This window comes from Nilaparvata lugens, chromosome 5, assembly GCF_014356525.2.
Source record: "Nilaparvata lugens isolate BPH chromosome 5, ASM1435652v1, whole genome shotgun sequence".
NCBI classification, from domain to species: Eukaryota; Metazoa; Arthropoda; class Insecta; order Hemiptera; family Delphacidae; genus Nilaparvata; species Nilaparvata lugens.
In genome coordinates this window covers 16,744,334-16,760,158 of record NC_052508.1, presented here as the reverse complement: position 1 = coordinate 16,760,158, position 15,825 = coordinate 16,744,334, and the positions used below count along the sequence as shown (strand labels likewise).

The 15,825-nt window shown below is 34.8% G+C and overlaps 1 protein-coding gene across 1 annotated transcript in view; it reads left to right on the top strand.

The window, feature by feature from the left end:
* Window positions 1–12,291, top strand: part of LOC111053775 (mucin-17) — a 57,837-nt gene extending 45,546 nt beyond the window's left edge. Inside the window, exon 16 of the mRNA XM_039429392.1 lies at window positions 11,983–12,291. Within this exon, the coding sequence (XP_039285326.1) occupies window positions 11,983–12,276 (294 nt within the window). The 3' untranslated portion in view covers window positions 12,277–12,291. The remainder of the gene's footprint in view (window positions 1–11,982) is intronic.
* The last annotated feature ends 3,534 nt before the right edge of the window (window positions 12,292–15,825 follow it).

The following is a 15,825-nucleotide window of genomic DNA, read 5'->3' as shown; positions in this document are numbered from 1 at the left end:
ATCTCTTATCAGTAGCCTAGCATACTATCACTCATTCATTCAACTATCGAACGCCGTGTGGAGTGAATGAGTGCGCAACTTTTGGGCTCCGATTCGTGCTGTCAGCCTCAGATTCGTGCTGTGTTTACGGTCGCCCGCAACTAGGCCAAGAGAGCTCTGTTCTTTATCATCTTCTCTTGTCAGTGTTGACTTTGACTTTCCGTGGTTCAGTGCTGACGAAATGATGCCGGTTAAAACTCATGTTAACTCTTGACGCTGCTGTTAACTGAATGTATAAATTTAAATATCTCCCACTCAATATTCAGTGCAATTTTTATGGTGATTTCAATTAATGATAGTTTTGTGAAGTGTTGAAATGTGTGACAATGGGAATATTTTTGAAGCCAGCCTTATGGTCAGCTGACCGAACTTTGTGATAGTTTCAAGTGTTGTGTTGAAGTTTTTCTGATCGAAATGCTATTGATATTTTTTCTATGCTAAACGGTTCAGGTCTAACGAAATTGCACTATTAATATGTATGAGGTGAGTGCTGAATACAATCAATACTCTTATTGTTTTCATTTTGGAAACTCACATTTCTGTTTTCAATCCTAATTATTTTTGTGGCATTCAAATGACAAAACTGTCAGATACATACTACAGTGTATAATTAGATACGAAGTTTCAATCCGGCGTGTTATATATCAATCTTCTCGCGTCATGAACACAAGCTTAGAATGGCATACCGTATGTTTAACTTCTGAAGAGTCTTCACTATTGTTGTCATGCTTATAGATTACTATCTGATGCTCATAGATAAAATCGATGATATGTTTGAAAAATTAGTTGCGATAAAACTAGACTTGAACTACTGTGTTTGAAATTTTCACCAATATGGTTGCAGCATACATTCCATCTATTTTGATTCTCCCTTAATTTCTGGCAAATAATGAACGGAAATGTATGATAGAGTTAAGAAACGTAATTTTATATCGTACGCTGTTATCAAAACTGGGCACGAGGGCATGCGAGTCTAATATTGAAGTCTAATCTATATGCCGATTGTTGTGAAGCGTGGATGGACCAATAAATATATCTTTAACAATAGAAATGAAAAATAAAAATCCAAGTACCCTTTTTTAAATTATATTCAATTTTAAAAATAGATTAACATTTTTTTATTTTTATTCAAAAGTAGCCCTAACGAAAGAGGCCAATCTGTATCAAAGTTTGGAATACCATATTAGAAGTAGAAAAACAGTAATATAAATAGATGGTGGTATTCTGGGATGGAGAAATTCTCCAGCAAAATTACGTACAGTATGCCTATCATCATGAGTGTGCATAAGTAATGCGGGTTGCAGACTCTGCACCTGACATATGGGTCGGGATGTGTGTTCAATTTCAAGGTATCTCTTCTGGAATCATCTTCCTTCTCATTTCTATTCATCATAGTAAATATCTTCTATTTCTATTCAAAATGAAAAATGTTTTCAGTCAAAACTCAGTTTATTTGACAAACTATCATGGGTTCTTTGAATTGAGTTAGATAAGCATATGGTAGCATAATTTGACGTAGACTATTTCCTGTGGTTTATCTGCTCAAGGAAATTGGTAGGAAATGCGGGGAGGTATTAAAGCGTTATTGACCCTTGGAAATTTGTAGAGCTATAACAAGAACTATCAATTAGTGAAGTAATCAATTGTGTATTGAAAGATTCGATTCATTACATCCATGTTGACATAAACTATTTCCAAATAGCCTACTACATCTTTTTGTTCGTAAATGTATTTTCCGGAGTATTTCCAAAGATTTTCATGCTAAATTCATATTCACAGTTCAAATTTTTAATGAATTGGAGAATCATTCTCCTTTTAAGTTCTGCAAACAATTCTTATATCCAGTTTTTAATTTGCGATTCATTCCAATGTGGCTTTGTTCGTTTTGATAGACTGTTTATTGTTTGAACGTTTTCATTTTTGACCTCTCATCTTGAGAATTCATATTCCCACTATCACTGTCAAATCCTCGAGGGAGGATATAAAGATTTGTTTCTTCGGAGCTGAACATTCTGAAATAGAAATATCATTTTTAAAGATAATTGTAGTCATTTCCGGGGAACATGTACCAAGAATATTCTTCAACTCGCATTTTTGTTTCATGTCTCTTTCTATTTTTAGCGTGTTGAATAATATAGCACGTTTGAAGTACGCGGGACTGGAATATTGATTGGAGACGTTTATCAACGTCTGTCTCTTCAGATATTTATGTATTGATTTGAATCTAGATCAACTTTTCCATGGAATAATCAAAATGGGGTCATATTTCGAATTCCTCACAATGTTTCTTAGTTTTATTCTAACTTGGAAAAATTCACATACTTCTCTCTATTTGTAAGGATGCGATGAATCTTCCGAAATGCATATTGCCGGTTAAATTTAATCGTGATTAATTCCACGAGAAACAATCAGAGAAGTTGTCTTTCCAAAAAACCTTCTCTGGTTGGTTTTCGTGAGATTAATCACGGTTATTTTAACCGGCTTCTGTGCAACCGGGCCATAGTGTGTTAAATGAATTTCCAATGTTTTTATAATTTCAAAAAAAGTTCATTGTCTTGTAAAAAGACGTTAAATGTGATATTTGAAAAAGATAACTTATATAATTTAATTCCTATCAATTAAAGTAGCACTTAGTATTCATAATTATTAATTCTTCTCTCTATTTATGTAGATGATCATATGAAGAATGTAAACTGTTAGTAACTTCCATTACGTAAGTGTAATAAAGTAGTATGAATGGTCAATTTATGAATATTATCCTCAACCACAGTCTGAAATATAATATCTTAAGTTCTCCTAATAAACCGCCCATATCAATATCATCAATAGGCAAGTGATAATCATTGTAGTAATAGACACTAATAATAATAATAATCAATTAACTAGTTCCTACTGTTCAAGGTAGAGTTAAGACTGATGTAATATGTTTTCAATATCATCCTCAACTTTCAATTCATTTTCCAAAAATGTAAACAATTTTCTAACTCTACAGTACTACAATATTTGCAGTACGAGAGGATAAAGTGAATACTTTTACGATTTCAATGTAGAGTCTACTATTTTAAGACCTCTGAGATTTTTATGGCCAAAATGTAGCTTACAAGCGGTTTTTACGAGTGTCCAACAAGTTCAACCTCAAGTTTTCGCTTGCTTTTTCGTACCAAAATAAACATGGCGTCATATATGTTGCCTGTTTGGCTGTGTGATAAGATTCGTGTAATTTAGCGTGGTACGATCTCTAGCTCTCTTATCTCCACAGTTCAAAATGTTATGCTCCAAATTTTAATGCTTATCAAAGTCTATAGTAAGCTGAAACAGTAATAGTAAAAAATATGCCGATTGGATTTTGGATACTATTAGTTACATGAATATTTATTCTTCTACTCTAGTAGATGGACTCGGTCTTTCCCATTGTTATTTTATTACCCCACTTTAACAAACTTGAGACAACTTTCAGCTCAATTTGGAACATTCAAATTTTCAACATTTATTTAAAATATACGAAAAAGATAAGGAGAACTCCACTCAAGAGGCTGAAAGAACCTATAACCAATGTTAATCATTTCTTGTGATTTAAATTGTTCATTTGGGTATCCACAGAAGTAGCATATCAAATTCATTTTTTTCATGAAGTGCGTAAGTTATAATAAAACGAAAGCCAACAAACGCGTGTTTTGTAGCAATAGTCAATAGACAATAATGGAGTTAACGAAATAATTCTGAGGATCAACATGAAAGTCCTTCAGTCGCAACTAGAAAAATAAATATCCTGTAAATTTTACCAATTCTCCACGATCATTCTCTCTCCTCCCCCTCCACCTATGAATGGGCGTGTCGTATTTCCAATTTTGACCAATAACAAGCCACGAACGCTCGGCCAATCAGAAGCTTCTCTTGTTTTCTCAGTCATGTCGTATCTTCTTGAATTCATTTCAAATCGAGCTGGCTCAGCCCGTATCTGATCAATTCCAACGTAGTCTTTATCATTACCTTACTTTCAGACTTTGGATTATTCAATATACGTTATGGAAATATTCAGTTTCACTGGAAATTATACGAGTATAATTATAGATATTATCTTAGATATTTTATTATTTCAGTCATCATTCATTCAGAGATAATCCTGAAGAGAGTATGCTGGTGTAGCTTTCACTTTATTTGATTTATATTATCGTTATCATCCAGCTTGATATCTTAATCACATAACAAAAGAAGACATTCTTAATCATCTAGTCATTGCTTTCATCTTCTTCTTTCTTTTCGTGATATTCTAATATTTGTTAGTTATTGTGATCTATCCTTAGTTGAACTGTTTCCTCACAAGATGAGGAAACTAATTTTGAAACCTATCCTATGCATTTTGCCGTCCTAATACAAATTTATGGACAGAGAATTATTGTTTTCTTTTTATTCACATTTGGATTATTCAGTTTTAATTCAAATGAAGGTTCCGAATTCACTTAGGAGACTGTTGAAAGTATTATTTTGCATAACATTTTTGTGGATCTCTTAGAAGATTTTTCTCAACACTAAAAGTAATTACCTGAAAAACTGTTTCCAAGGTATTGCTTCCCAATCTTGTTGTTTGACTTCGTTTTAAAGGTTTTGGTTTGCACAGGACTAGGTGTAAATTATTTTTACTGTTAGGTAAACTTGATATTTTTGTGCTATTTCTCTCCTCCAAACAAGCAATAAACTACCAAGGAAGTTGGTCCCTCTCTACTCATTTTCACGGAGCATTTTATTCTATGGATTTCTACTTATTCCTTGCTCTCTCTCTCTCTCTCTCTCTCTCTTACGGCTGCGCCCCAACTTCGCCCTCCTAGGTTTTTAATAAAGGCAGCCAATCAATCAATCAATCTCTCTTGTGTGGCAGAGAGGACCAGGAGTCCTAACTCCGCCCTAATAAAGGCGTAAAATCAATCTCTCTCTCTCTCTCTTCAATTTGAAGTTTTCCGTTTATTTTTTTCAATTTTTATTACAATCTTGGTTTTTTTATTCATAGTATCGTATGAAATATGAAGGGTTGTGTGACAGAGAGGATCTGGAGTCCTAACTCTGCCCTTAATAAAGGCAATCAATCAATCTCTCTCTAACAAAACTGTGACCCAAGTTTGATCAACGACAGGTTTTTAAACTGAAGAATTATAATCGTTATAGTAAAATAAAATAGTATCTATTCCTCATTACAAAATTGAATCTCATATTTACAAATAACCAGCTTTCTCTGAGAGCAAGCTATTCAAAGAAAATCCAATTGATTCATAGATTAACCATTGATTGTTGTAAACTACTCTTGGAAATTAATTAATCTCTCTCAATATTGCTATTAATATGACATACCCCTTTAGTATTTAGGAACATGAATGTATCTACTCTTGGAAATTTGTGACAGTTTCCAATGTATCGCAACGTGCAATTAAGCGATGAAATCAATTCTTTATCACGAATTCGAATTTTTCAATAATTCGTTTTTTACTGAATTTTGAATCATACTAGTTAATGAAACTGGTCCATTAGTTATTCTTTTAAGCTATTCAATTGCCTAATGATTTTCGAGAGAATGACAAAGCACATTTGACAATATTAATGAACACCTTCCAAATACTATTGATGTGTTTCATTCCTCCTAGTATTTATAAACACGGAAATGGAGTGTTTCCAATGTGATGCAACTCAATGATGGATTGTAACAGAGGCACTTTGGTGAGGGCATATAGATGATAACAAATTTTGTCTGTATCTGTGGCGAGGGTGAATGAAGAGACGTTTGTTTTGAAAACAAAGAGGCTGTTTCGTCTGGACTATTTCTCTTCGTTTCCTTCAAGGGTCCACTGTCACTGACTTAACTTCCGATCAGAGATAGATTCTCTCCGAACGCATCTCATATGCATTACCGCTTTATTTACAAAAATAGTCCGCCGAAGCGAAATGGTTTTTGAGTCTCCCTCACTATCCCTCTCTCTCTCATTCTCTCCCTCCCATCACGGGGCATCGCACGTGTATTTCTGGATTCCAAGTCGACCATAAGAACGGCGGGTGTGGTTTCCACCTTCTTCTAAAACTGTAGCATTTCTCCAGACCGGTAGACGATTATTTTTGTTTGCTTTTCAGTAGTCTGATGTGAACTATTAACCTACGGAAGCGTTTTTCGGGATCATTTCGTTTCTATTGAATCGTGACAGTTTTTGTTGTTTGGGTTGATGGATGTTTTCGACAATAATTGTCTACAGGTAACTCTACTAGGCCTATTCAAGTTATAACTTACTCGCACACAGGCTTTGCCCATGTGAGGAACCTTCTCCAAGTTTTGTATATGTTTATTGTATATTGTTTGTACTTCCTAAGAAGAAGAATAAAGATAATTTCAATTTCAATTTCAGCTTTCCCATGAATGATTGGTCGAAACTCATTTGCAGAATTTCTGTTGATTGAAGACTTTGTTCCACCCAATCACACTGTTTTGTACCAGTCTACATAATATTTATTCGTAAGAGTATCTGGAATCTATCATGAATTATAATTACATTGTAGCCTACTGTATTTCGGAAGCCATTCATCCTCATTTATATTATGTATTCATCTGCCAAACAAGATAGAATCGGTGATAATCAGTTAAATTGCTAATCTATGATGCTGGACAGTATTCAACACATTTTCACCTTTTCACTTCATTCGATGGCAAAACAATATTTAAAAATAACTACTGATCAAAGTTGAAAACATTTTACACTGTGGATTCGCAGAAAATGTACATCATTAATTTGTTTTATGCAATGAGATTTAAAATAGCACAAGAATATTATTCTAGCCGATCAATTTGATTTGTGAATTTATGTTATAAATAATTACCATTAATCAAATAGATAACTATTATTAAACAGAAATCCAAACTTATTTACTTATTTATTAGTATTTGGAAAATACAACTTCTCATCAACCTCCATATTACTCAAAAAATAAATAAATACGAGTAAATAGATAATAATGAATCGATCTCAATCCAGCCAATTTTCCTAGTTCATCGATTTTCATTTATTTATTCATTTATTAGTGAAAACAATACTATAGTCGGGAAAGAAAAAACAAGCTATTGCCCAAAACTTCTTCAATTTTCCAATTTTGTCTTAAATTGTCCAAATATTATCTAGGCTATGTACATTTCAATTTATACACTAAATCATCAATCTGAATAATTATACAAATCAGGATAAAACAAACAATTTCAAATTTAGATAGATTGATGATAAAACTTCCGTAAAAACATGAAACTTTGTTGATCGTTTGGAAGCTTTGTTTGAATTTTCTATGAGCACTTGTATTTTTTTCCTAAATAAGCATCATATAATGATCAATTATCAATTAATATTTGCTGTTTTTCGTCTGATCTATATCACTGTCTCATTGAAGCTAATCAATTGTCGTGTAAACTTGAGCTCATTCAAAAATAACACTTCGAATGTAGGTCGATTGAATTCAAATGATTCGTATTTTGTTGATTATGCTATTCTAATTCTAGTCTTTCTCACTACTGTATACTGTTTTACATAACAGATTAGATTATTTGAATAGACGTAGAATTGGCTCAAAAACTGTGTTTTGCCTTATATTACAAAATATCTATTGAAATTGAATGAATCACTTTAGTATTGCAAACAGTGAGTATAGAATGTATATACATACTCACAGATTGCAAATGCTCAACATAATAATGATGTTTTCCTCTGCATTTATCATTTTGACAGGAATATTAAAAGTATCCACTAACTTTATTATGGCAGAAAATAAGAATTGTGTTATACTTTGTTACAGAGTTCAAAAACAAATTTCAACTATAATAATCACAACGAAGTACTATTGAAATATCTGTAAATAGACCCAGTGTACTTTGCTCTTTAGTTGAAAAGTCAAGCTCTATGATTCGCTAAGAATGTTGAAGGTGACATAATTCCTTATTGTTGATGTTCTCTGGAGCATAATTAACAGGGTCAGGTTCAACATCAGGGTCATCAGTCCTACAACAAGTGTTACGAAGTTTTTTATTTCTCCAATGTTGTCATCCCAACTTGAACTGTCCAGAAATAACCCAATCTGGGCCCTGTTGCTTGATAGAATACAACTAATAATACCAGTTGTCAGCTGGTTGTCAGAATAGCAAAGTATTAGCAGACTTCACTTCAGCAGCATGATAACTTGTTCTGTGAAATACGAGTCTTCTAAAATTACTGGGTCCTTTCTGCTTTCTTCATTATTAGAAAGATGAAGTTGATAAAATAATATTAATTTGAATTTGTTATAGTATAGTCATATCTGGTAGACTTCATTTGTTTGTTAGGCTCCTTTCATTGTAGACAAAGATGACTGTAGTTGATTGCTGAAGCATTCATACATTAAATGTATGTAATTTCAAAATGTATATGATTCGCCTTTTGCTCTTATTGTAGCTTGATGGTCAATAAAAATGAATCTTGAATCATTCATGATTGGAAACGATCCATTTAAAAGTGGAATGAGTTGATCTAATTGATTAAAGATCCAATATATTGGTGAAAGTATCAAGTCATTTCTACTCGTTTCAATTTTCGATTGCAGAAAAGCATGAATTTATGAACAAAAGTAGTCAATTTTCATGAGGTGAATCGGCCAGAAAGAGTGGCTGGTTGTCGAGTGGCAATTTCGCCTTTATTTACGTGATCGCTATTAGTTTACAATTTCGCAACGGTTCTACGACATGCTACACAGAGAAGAAAGTTAGTTGCTCGGGGAAAACTGGTCGAAAAACTAGTACGACAATTGTTTATTCGACTATAAAAAGTGTAACAATTTTACGGTAATTTTCTCTCGTCTGATTTCTTCCGTTAAAACAATGGCTGACACTGACAGTGGTGGATCAGGCGAAAGTGTCACGTTCAGTTTTCCGTGTTTCCGTTTTCGGACAAAAAAGAACGTTATCGAACGACGAAATTGATCTTTTAGATCTGTATTGAACTTGGCGGTTTTTATTCTTCGATCTACAATCTACCCATAACTTCTTCTGTCTATTGTTTTTAATTCGTCAAGGTTAACATAGGCTACAAACTATGGAAGAAATAGGAAACTGTTGATTAAATTTGATCTCTAAAACTGATCTAGATAAGTTTTGACTTTTTTCGATAGTGATTCTTCAATCTAGTTCAAGGTTATTAAAAATTTGTGGGATTTGTTTGCCATTGACTAGATGCTCTCAAAATTAGCTCTAAAGTTTCCTATGGAATGGATGTTTGTAATCAGTAAGTCATTCTTGATATTTTATATTAATTTGTTCTAATTATTAGAATGGAGTTATGACTATTCAAATAAGAAGAGGAGGAAGAAGCAGAAGAAGAAGAAGAAGAAGAAGAAGAAGAAGAAGAAGAAGAAGAAGAAGAAGAAGACGAAGAAGAAGAAGAAGAAGAAGAAGAAGAGAAGAAGAAGAAGAAAAAGAAGAGACGAAGGAGAAGGAGAAGAAAAAAGAAGATTTTTATTACTATTTTTCTTGTTTGCTTTTCTCCATTCGTTAATCATCCACTCTCAATATTAACCATCAATGTTCTATATTTTTCCCCATCAAAGATAACCGCCTACCTCTAGCACAGTCACAGTATGATGAATTGGAGAGCAACGATTAATATTTTATCGATTTTTGATAGAATCGTCAGAATTTCTATTTGATTTCAAATTATTCATTCCATTGGTTATTTTTCATATTATAGGAATATAACACATTCGAGAAGTGTTCTCTTCTTAGTTGATTAATGACTGAATCGCTTATCCTAAGTCGTTCAATGAAGCTATTTCGCCTGATAACAGTTAAAAATAAGTTGAAGCTAAAATTGAAATTCGATAGAGTTGAAATTCCACTTCAAACGAAATATAAAGAACAGACAGTACCGCTGTACCTACTTTCAACTTATGCTAATGTGAAATTTAGATGCTTTAGCATCAGCCTTGGATTCAATTTTGGATAACATTACAAATTGATTCTAGCAATTAACATCTCAAAAAGCAGATGCCAACTCCATTAGTGGCATGAAATAACTGCCTCGAATTCTATTGCCTTGAGACAGCCGAAATAGAGATGTTACAAAAATAGGATGAATAAATTGCTGCTATGAAGAATAACGTTGAAGATCCGCAGTCTATGCATAAATGCATGAATCTTACCGATGGAAAGATTGGTGTTGGAAAGAAAAGTACGAGTATAAAGGACTTTGAAGGTAGCAAAAAAATTTGGAAAAATGTTGAGCGTAACGAATGGATGGAAAATATTGGAGAAATGAGGGATGAGATAATACAGTAATAAGAAGTAAATATCGGGGCACCGAGCTTCGCTCGTTATTTTCATTTATTGATAAACAGAACACAATTATCTAAAATGATCGTGTTTATATTTTACAGCTTATACGTCAGCTTATGAACTTCAGGGATGCGATATTTTGATTTTCCACAGAATCACTCGCTCACTTTTTACTATCCACAGACGACGAAAGTCACAGCTGTTCCAGCCAAATATGAATTATCCTTTTAATGTCGTTCAGCGAATTTCCCCTAGGATGAGACATAGTGCAATCAAATTTTTATATTTTAAACCTACTATGTTCCGAATTTCGTGGAAATCGTTAGAGCCGTTTTCGAGAACATAAATAACTAGATAACCAGATATAAAAATTTTAAAATAAAAATAACCAGATATAAAAATATAAACAGATACACAGAAATTGCTCGCTCAATATAATAGGATACCACAGACAAAGTATCTGTAGAAAGAAAAATAAAAATCTTAGTACTCTTTTTGAAATATTTAATCACAACATGTTTCGGACATTGATGCCATTTTCAAGTGATATGAAGTAAATACATAAATACTTATTTTATACTATAAATAAATACTTATTTATTTATTTACTTCATATCACTTGAAAATGGCATCAATGTCCGAAACATGTTGTGATTAAATATTTCAAAAAGGATACTAAGATTTTTATTTTTCTTTCTATTTCTATAAAAGTAGCCCTATAGAGGAAAGAGATGAAGTATCTGTATCACGTACTGGTAGGTGACCCGTGCTCCGCAAGGGTCTGTTTGAAGCACATCAAATAGATTGAATTTGGTTGTATAATTTCATGCTGATATTGAAAGTATTAACAACTTTAATAATTTACAATAGAAAAACGACTTGATTGGGTTTTTATCTTATGTAACCTTTTTATCACAGTATGAATACATTTGTTTTGATTCTAAAAACTATAATAATCAATTGATAAACAAGAAATAGAACAGGTCCATTATCATCCTCGGTGAATTAAGAATCTATAATATAGATATTATGTAGAATTCCAAGTTAATGAGTTCAGTGGTTGAGACGTGATGAGGCGTCATTCTTAAGCTGCGTACAAATATACGCGCCTCCAACCCGCTCCGCGTACGCTCCGCCCTCGTTCCGCCATCGCTCCGCAGTCGCTCCGATCATGAACGTTACGGGAGATGTTAGCTCTTCTCGCGTTCCACTCTTGCTCCCCGGTCGATGTGACTCTTGCTCGAGTGACGTTCGGTTGCGGAGCAGAGCGAAAGTCTGTACGCACCTTTATATTTCCTATCCCGTACATGTAAAAGCCAATTATTTTCTTTATACTATTTTAGGTTATCAGCTAATACTTTACTTGGAAGCACAAAGAGAAATGGATGAAATTTCTTGAATAGAGAATAATTTTTCTTTTCCCTTTCCTCTGTGTTAGTAGGTACTATTTCCTATAAATACACGTACTTTTGATTTTTGACCTATTTTGTTTGTTGCATGTGTGTGAGAAAATGCATGATTTTCCTACCTCACTTGGCCAACTCCTCTTCCAACATTCAATCATTACATTATTGATTACATTCGTATCAATATTTTTCCTAATTTTCGACATTGTTTGTCTGTTTTAGGTGTGCGAAGAAACACTGACGGCGCAAAAAGAACGACTGAGCGAGCTGCGAGACATGGTGGCGAAGATAGCCGAGGATGTGGGCGTGGAGGGCAGCGCTCTCTTGCAGGGCGAAGTGGAATCTCTGGCTCGCCGCCTGGAGGACGTGAAGGAGGCGATCACCACCCTGGCGCACATCTCTGAGGACAAGGAACAGTGCACTGACGACCTGTCCAAGACTAAGCACTTCTTGGAGAATCTTCGCGAGGTCAGTGAATCAACATTAGATCAGTCGGAAATGCAAATCGTCCAATAAATAAAACATCCTATCCATATTTTCACTACAGTAAGAGTCTGAGAGATATTACTTTTTACACGGCTCTCTCTCGGAGACAGAGAGGCCCGGTGCTCCTTCCCTCACCAATCACTTCCACAACCCAACAGTATTCTCCCTACTTTTGTCTCAGCATCCAATTGTGCACAGCATGCTTACTCCTCTCCACTACTCTGTCCATGCTACAAACTGTGCAACGAGAAATCGGTTTCCCCTATTCATGTTTAAAGTAATAGGCCTATCTCTTGGACTATGGACCATTTGGAGAATCTTTTGAAAAAAAATCTCAAGTGGGGATAACATAAAAAATGGGTCTTTCGGAAGACCAAAGATGAATTTAGAAAGTAATTTTCATTGCTAAGGACTTTGAAGTTTTGTATTCCGTTTTTGTTTTTCTGAAGACTGGTCCTTGAATCTTTACGAAAATTGGTATGAAATAGACACGCACGAATCAAATTTTTTCAAATTCTATTACATATCCCAAATATCTAAATATGATTAGGTCACGGCGTAGTTGCATTCTGTCAGGTAGTAAGTAGGCTATCTTAATGTTCCTGACTCTAAAGCATGAAAAGTTGGCCTACTCCAAAAACTCAAGTTAAGAATCATATCTGATGTATCGAGAACTTGGTAGTGAAATCTATTCTCTTTGTCATTTTGTTGTTTTCGAAGACACTGCTTCACGCTCATTAACGTTCACTGAGTGACTTAGTATTTATACTTTGGACCTTGGCATCAGTAGGCTACCCCCAACATTTTCTACTTTCTCTCATGTAAAAATTAGCCTACCCCAAAAAATCAAGATAAATCCAGAAAATAATTACAATTTATATTTCAAGGACTTCGTAGAACTTCTACTCGGGGAAATTGTCCATTTGTTATTCCCCTTGTCTTTGAAGACACTATGGTTCTTCAACTTTGTTGATAGCGATTCATCAACGTTCACTGAGTTGTTTTATTTTGGACCTTCAGACATTAGCAGGCTATCCTGAAATGTTGACATTCTCACACCTAAAAAGTTAGCCTACCCCAAAAAACAAGATCAACACACATGCGAATCACAACTGATGAGTTCAGGGATTTGAAACTCAGTGGAATGTAGTAGGCCTATCTGTCATTTCGCTGTTTTCGAAGACATTCACTTTGTTGATGGTGATTTATCAAGTTCACTGAGTTGTTACTTGTGATACTTTGGACCTTTACGCATCATAGTAGGCTCTCCTAACATTTTTGACGTTCTCACACGTAAAAAGTTTGCTTAGTTTGCGAGAATCACAACTGATAAGTTCAGGGACTTGAAACTCAGTGAATGTAGGCCTATCTGTCATTTCGCTGTTTTCGAAGACATTCACTTTGTTGATGGTGATTTATCAAGTTCACTGGGTTGTTATTTGTTATACTTTGGACGTTTAGGCAACAGTAGGCTACCCTAACATTGTTGACGTTCTCACACGTAAAAAAGTTGGCCAACCCCAAAAAAACAAGATTAACGCAGAAGCGAATCACAATTGATGAGTTCAGGGACTTCTCTCTCTTCTTTACTTCAACCTCCTGCCATCCATCTTCAGAATCTCCCTTCATAATATTCTCTTCCACTTCTCTCGCCAATTTCTCTCCTCTCTTCTGTCATCTATTTTCTCTCTTGAGTATTTCCATTCACCTTTCTCTTATCAACTGTTATCTACCTCTTATTACCTCTTATCCATCTTTAGAATCTCCCTTCATAATATTCTCTTCCACTTCTCTCACCAATTTCTCTCATCTTTTTTCTCTCTTGAGTATTTCCATTCACCTTTATCTTATCAACTGTTATCTACCTCTTATTATATCAGTGGAATGTAGGCCTATTTATCATTTCGATGACACTGGCACGTTTTAGAAACTTGAAACACAGTGGAATCTATCGTTCATACTCGTTTAGAAACTATTTGTAGGCAATATTTCAGCGGAGACAATGACAGATGTTTTATAGTGTTGGGTTGAGCAGCCTTTTGCAGTTTTCCAGTGGAGTAGGCCGTTGTTGGTTGTTACGCGTGCGGCGCTGTTTCTTGAGGAAGTAATTTGTGCCGAGCTTCGTGCCGGAAGGTTATAAAAAGGGCTCCGCGATTCAAACGTTGAGTGTAAGTGAGAGAGTGAATGCAAATGAGTGCAAGTTGGAGCGAGAGGGTAGATGTCGACACCCGGCTGTTGAGTCCGAAAGTTTTAATTTGAAAAGTAAGCAGGCAGGGTGTGGCCTTGACCCAGGCAATTTATCACGGGTCATACCAAAACTTGGGAGAAGTGGTGAGTCCCACTCGAGAGCGGTGACTATCAACGTCGATCACATTGTCTGAGGTGCATTTGCAATGTTCAAATTCAAATTCAAATTCAAATTGAGTTTATTCACAGAAATCATTACAAATACAGTACACATGTATACACATGTATGTTGTAGTTAGATACTCGTGGGCTCGACTCCCTATCCAGTCATTGTATTTTTCAATAGTACATCAGCTTATCAATCACGGCAGGTCCACTATTGATACTGAATAATGAATACTCCAAATTTTCACATCATTTATCTATTGAAAATGCAAGAAATTAGTTGTAGAGTACCGGTATAATCCAGGTATTTGTAAATTTTCAGGTGCCGGAACTCTAGCTGGCCCGACTACCGGGGGTATAGAATACCACCCAAGGGAAGGGGTCCGGGAAAATTTTTATAAATTCAGACTTTAAAACCCAGTTTATTCTGTTTTTAATTAAGTTCAACGTGAAACAAATACCGATTTGATCAAATTAAATAGAGTTTTGATATTTTTAGCAGCAACTACATTAACGTTCCAGTACGTTCCGGTCGTCCTGGGAGGTACCGGAACGCCATTCCGGTGCGTTGCGGCTGAAATTAAGCCCTGGTATAATCCGAGTATAAACTAGATGGTAGAGGCTCCATCAATCTCTAGTTGACCGAGCGAAGTGAGGTCTAAGATTCAAGTTGACGGTTTGGCATTTCTCTTAATGTTTAAATGTTTATATGTTGCGCATTTACGGCGAAACGCGGTAATAGATTTTCATGAAATTTGAAAGGTATGTTTCTTTATAACCGTCAACGTATATACAAGGTTTTTGGAAATTTTGCATTTCAAGGATAATATAAAAGGAAAAAGGGGCCTCCTTCATACGCCAATATTAGAGTAAAAATCAGACTATAGAATTATTATTCATCATAAATCAGCTGTCCAGTGGACTATAATACTACCCGTTCAAAGACATCGAACATCTTGAAAATGTATCTTTCCATCAACGTTAGTAGACAGACAGTTGTCTAGTTGGGTTGATTGGATTGGCGTATCGACGGCAGCCAGACCTGATAACAGCGCTCACACTCACATTCCGGGACGACACGTCACGATACGATCTATGTTTATTCAGGATTTTTTCTAGACATTTTAAATTGATAAATTATTTATTAATTTTTGAGAAAACATAACAATAGGTCAATGTAACTTACTGAGCGCGAGGTCTACTGTTCACAGAACTGCCAGTCAAATC